This window comes from Salvelinus fontinalis, chromosome 15 (assembly GCF_029448725.1).
Source record: "Salvelinus fontinalis isolate EN_2023a chromosome 15, ASM2944872v1, whole genome shotgun sequence".
Classification (NCBI taxonomy): domain Eukaryota; kingdom Metazoa; phylum Chordata; class Actinopteri; order Salmoniformes; family Salmonidae; genus Salvelinus; species Salvelinus fontinalis.
Genome location: NC_074679.1, coordinates 2,881,668 through 2,887,739, shown reverse-complemented (window position 1 = coordinate 2,887,739; position 6,072 = coordinate 2,881,668). Strand labels below are relative to the sequence as shown.

Below are 6,072 nucleotides of genomic sequence, written 5' to 3'. Positions count from 1 at the left end.
CATCCTCCTCTTCCTCCTCTTCTCCCAGGGTTGTGTCTAGGTGCCAGGGTTCTCCAGACTCCTGTTGTCTTGGTAATGACCCCCAGGTGACTCCGCTGATCTCTTCTGTTCCCACGCTATAAAAGACTATGACGTCATTCTCGGGACAGACAGCTACAACTGCTGTGGTTCCTTTACACAGACAACAAAACCCCAGAATCTAGTTTCAAGGACAACAGGAAATTGAGAGGAAACACAGTATTGTGATTCAACCGTTTCCAACCTGACACAAGAGGACAGTGCAGTGTATGTCTGTACTGCCAGACAGGACAATGCATCAGGTTCTATCTCAGCTATACGAACCCAACTCTGAGATATATAGTCACACCTCCTACAGTGTTCTGAACCACATCATCAATGCTAAACATCCTCAACTAAACATCCTCAACTAAACATCCTCAGCTAAACATCCTCAATACTAAACATCCTCAACTAAACATCCTCAATACTAAACATCCTCAACTAAACATCCTCAACACTAAACATCCTCTATACTAAACATCCTCAATGCTAAACATCCTCAACTAAACATCCTCAACTAAACATCCTCAATACTAAACATCCTCAACTAAACATCCTCAATACTAAACATCCTCAACTAAACATCCTCAACACTAAACATCCTCTATACTAAACATCCTCAATGCTAAACATCCTCAACTAAACATCCTCAACTAAACATCCTCAATACTAAACATCCTCAACTAAACATCCTCAACTAAACATCCTCAGCTAAACATCCTCAATACTAAACATCCTCAACTAAACATCCTCAATACTAAACATCCTCAACTAAACATCCTCAACACTAAACATCCTCTATACTAAACATCCTCAACTAAACATCCTCAATACTAAACATCCTCAACTAAACATCCTCAACTAAACATCATCATTACTAAACATCCTCAATACTAAACATCCTCAATACTAAACATCCTCAACTAAACATCCTCAATACTAAACATCCTCAACTAAACATCCTCAACACTAAACATCCTCTATACTAAACATCCTCAACTAAACATCCTCAATACTAAACATCCTCAACTAAACATCCTCAACTAAACACCCTCAATACTAAACATGCTTAATACTAAACACCCTCAATACTAAACATGCTTAATACTAAACATCCTCAATACTAAACATCCTCAATACTAAACATCCTCAATACTAAACATCCTCAACTATACATCCTCAATACTAAACATCCTCAATACTAAACATCCTCAATACTAAACATCCTCAATACTAAACATCCTCAATACTAAACATCCTCAATACTAAACATCCTCAATACTAAACATCCTCTATACTAAACATCCTCAATACTAAACATCCTCAATACTAAACATCCTCAACTATACATCCTCAATACTAAACATCCTCAACTATACATCCTCAATACTAAACATCCTCAATACTAAACATCCTCAATACTAAACATCCACAATACTAAACATCCTCAATACTAAACATCCTCAATACTAAACATCCTCAACTAAACATCCTCAATACTAAACATCCTCAATACTAAACATCCTCAACACTCAACATCCTCTATACTAAACATCCTCTATACTAAACATCCTAAATACTAAACATCCTCAATACTAAACATCCTCAACTAAACATCCTCAATACTAAACATCCTCAATACTAAACATCCTCAATACTAAACATCCTCAATACTAAACATCCTCAATACTAAACATCCTCAATACTAAACATCCTCAATACTAAACATCCTCAATACTAAACATCCTCAATACTAAACATCCTCAACTAAACATCCTCAACTAAACATCCTCAACTAAACATCCTCAATACTAAACATCCTCAATACTAAACATCCTCAATACTAAACATCCTCAACTAAACATCCTCAACTAAACATCCTCAATACTAAACATCCTCAATACTAAACATCCTCAACTAAACATCCTCGATACTAAACACCCTCAATACTAAACATCCTCAATACTAAACATCCTCAATACTAAACATCCTCAACACTAAACATTCTCAATACTAAACATTCTCAATACTAAACATCCTCAACTAAACATCCTCAATACTAAACATCCTCAATACTAAACATCCTCAACTAAACATCCTCAACTAAACATCCTCAACTAAACACCCTCAACTAAACATCCTCAATACTAAACATCCTCAATACTAAACATCCTCAATACTAAACATCCTCAACTAAACATCCTCAACTAAACATCCTCAACTAAACACCCTCAACTAAACATCCTCAATACTAAACATCCTCAATACTAAACATCCTCAACTAAACATCCTCAATACTAAACATCCTCAACTAAACATCCTCAATACTAAACATCCTCAATACTAAACATCCTCAACTAAACATCCTCAATACTAAACATCCTCAATACTAAACATCCTCAACACTAAACATCCTCAATACTAAACATCCTCTATACTAAACATCCTCAATACTAAACATCCTCAATACTAAACATCCTCAACTAAACATCCTCAACTAAACATCCTCAACTAAACATCCTCTATACTAAACATCCTCTATACTAAACATCCTAAATACTAAACATCCTCAATACTAAACATCCTCAACTAAACATCCTCAATACTAAACATCCTCAACTAAACATCCTCAATACTAAACATCCTCAACTAAACATCCTCAACTAAACATCCTCAACTAAACATCCTCAATACTAAACATGCTTAATACTAAACACCCTCAATACTAAACATCCTCAATACTAAACATCCTCAACTAAACATCCTCAACTAAACATCCTCAATACTAAACATGCTTAATACTAAACATCCTCAATACTAAACATCCTCAATACTAAACATCCTCAACTAAACATCCTCAACTAAACATCCTCAATACTAAACATCCTCAATACTAAACATCCTCAACTAAACATCCTCGATACTAAACACCCTCGATACTAAACATCCTCAATACTAAACATCCTCAATACTAAACATCCTCAACTAAACATCCTCAACACTAAACATCCTCAATACTAAACATCCTCAATACTAAACACCCTCAATACTAAACACCCTCAATACTAAACATCCTCAATACTAAACATCCTCAATACTAAACACCCTCAATACTAAACATACTCAATACTAAACATCCTCAATACTAAACATCCTCAACGCTAAACATCCTCAATACTAAACATCCTCAATACTAAACATCCTCAATACTAAACATCATCAATGCTAAACATCCTCAATGCTAAACATCCTCAATACTAAACATCCTCAACTAAACATCCTCAATACTAAACATCCTCAACTAAACATTCTCAATACTAAACATCCTCAACTAAACATCCTCAACTAAACATCCTCAACTAAACATCCTCAATACTAAACATCCTCAATACTAAACATACATCCTCAACTAAACATCCTCAACTAAACATCCTCAACTAAACACCCTCAACTAAACATCCTCAATACTAAACATCCTCTATACTAAACATCCTCAACTAAACATCCTCAATACTAAACATCCTCAATACTAAACATCCTCAATACTAAACATCCTCAACTAAACACCCTCAACTAAACATCCTCAATACTAAACATCCTCAATACTAATTATCCTCAACTTAACATCCTCAACTAAACATCCTCAATACTAAACATCCTCAATACTAAACATCCTCAATACTAAACATCCTCAATACTAAACATCCTCAATACTAAACATCCTCAATACTAAACATCCCCAATACTAAACATCCTCAACTAAACATCCTCAACTAAACATCCTCAACTAAACATCCTCGATACTAAACACCCTCAACTAAACATCCTCAATACTAAACATCCTCAATACTAATTATCCTCAACTTAACATCCTCAATACTAAACATCCTCAATACTAAACATCCTCAATACTAAACATCCCCAATACTAAACATCCTCAACTAAACATCCTCGATACTAAACACCCTCAACTAAACATCCTCAATACTAAACATCCTCAATACTAATTATCCTCAACTTAACATCCTCAATACTAAACATCCTCAATACTAAACATCCTCAATACTAAACATCCTCAACTAAACATCCTCAATACTAAACACCCTCAACTAAACATCCTCAATACTAAACATCCTCAATACTGTCCATGTATCAATAACTTCTGTTCCTGTATCAATAACTTCTGTTCATGTATCAATAACTTCTGTCCATGTATCAATAACTTCTGTTCCTGTACCAATAACCTCTGTTCCTGTACCAATAACCTCTGCTCCTGTATCAATAACTTCTGTTCCTGTATCAATAACTTCTGTTCCGGTATCAATAACTTCCAGCAGAGTGCAGTAATGTCACACTGTACTGTAGGTAGACACACCAGCTATAAGCTCCTCCCTCCTCAGAACAAAGACTAACTACCCCCCTCCCCTCCTTCTCCCTCCCCTTCCGTCCTCATCCCTCCACCCCCCTCCCTTCCTCCTCTCCTACTGGTCTTTCCCCTCATTCTCCCCTCCCCTCCCCTCCCCTCCCCTCCCCTCCCTCTCCCTCCACCCCCCTCCCTTCCTCCTCTCCTACTGTTCTTTCCACTCCTTCTCTCCTCCCCTCCTTCTCTCCTCTCCTCTCCTCCCCTCTCCTCCCCTCCTTCTCTCCTCCCCTCCCCTCCCCTCCCCTCCTCATCCCTCCCCTCCTTCTCTCCTCCCCTCCCCTCCTCATCCCTCCCCTCCTTCTCTCCTCTCCTCCCCTCCCCTCCTCATCCCTCCCCTCCTTCTCTCCTCCCCTCCCCTCCTCATCCCTCCCCTCCTTCTCTCCTCTCCTACTGGTCTTTCCCCTCCTTCTCTCCTCCCCTCCACCCCCTCCCCTCCTCATCCCTCCCCTCCTTCTCTCCTCCCCTCCCCGCCTCATTCCTCCCCTCCCCTCCTTCTCCCCTCCTCATTCCTCCCCTCCTCCTCTCCTCCCCTCCCCTCCTTCTCCCCTCCTCATTCCTCCCCTCCTCCTCTCCTCCCCTCCCCTCCTTCTCTCCTCCCCTCCTCATCCCTCCCCTCCTTCACCCCTCCTCATCCCTCCCCTCCTTCTCTCCTCCCCTCCCCTCCTCATCCCTACCCTCCTTCTCTCCTCCCTCCCCTCCTCATCCCTCCCCTCCTTCTCCCCTCCCCTCCTCCCCTACTGGTCTTTCCCCTCCTTCTCTCCTCCCCTCCCCTCCTCATCCCTCCCCTCCTTCTCTCCTCCCCTCCCACATGACCTGCCTCCCTGACGTATAGAGCTCCTATATAAGGCTGCTATGTGCTAGGCAGTACATGATGCCAATTTGATGTACATTAAACTGTAGTGGAAATACATGACATCCTTGTCATTTTCTATTGGCAAATATTTGGGGAATTATCATTGAGTTCCTACCTCAGCCTTTTCATTTGTCTTAGTGTCTGCTGCACTAAAAAAAAAGTCACCATGTTCAAAGTATTCACCACGGTCATCGTTTCTCTCTCCTTCCTCTCAGGTAAGAGTCACAGAGATGCATTATACATACTGTGGCGTCTCCGTAATGTCCTCTTGACAGTGTTTCCTCCCCTCTGTAGAGGAGGTGGTGTTCTCCTCCTCTCTCCTCGTCCGCCAGACTCCTCAACACCTCCTGAGGAGGACACCTGAACACAGAGAGGCACACCTGGACTGTCACCATGGCGACAACAACTACCCGTACATGTTGTGGTACCAACAGAGGGACAAGGGAGGACAGAAGACGATGGATCTCATTGGAACACTGCACTATATAAACCCAACTCTTGAGAAGAACTATGAAACACGGTTCAACTTAACAGGTCATTCCAAGGCCAAAGCCACCCTGGTTATCTCTGAGATAAACCCGACAGACAGTGCAGTGTATTACTGTGCAGCCAGTCAGCACAGTGCTGCAAATTCATTCCCTCACTAACCAAAAACTACTGGTGCTGGTCGTATCAACATGACACACCTGCACAACGTTAACTCTAACTGTCTGGTGAACAATGAACACGTGGTGTA

At 40.4% G+C, this 6,072-nt stretch overlaps 1 gene segment (V, D, J or C); it reads left to right on the top strand.

Annotated features, from left to right (window-relative positions):
- Window positions 1–5,250: 5,250 nt before the first annotated feature.
- Window positions 5,251–6,063, top strand: LOC129811269 (T cell receptor beta variable 4-2-like). The segment is given in 2 exon segments: window positions 5,251–5,551; window positions 5,631–6,063. Coding segments are annotated over 2 exon segments (402 nt in total).
- Window positions 6,064–6,072: the final 9 nt, after the last annotated feature.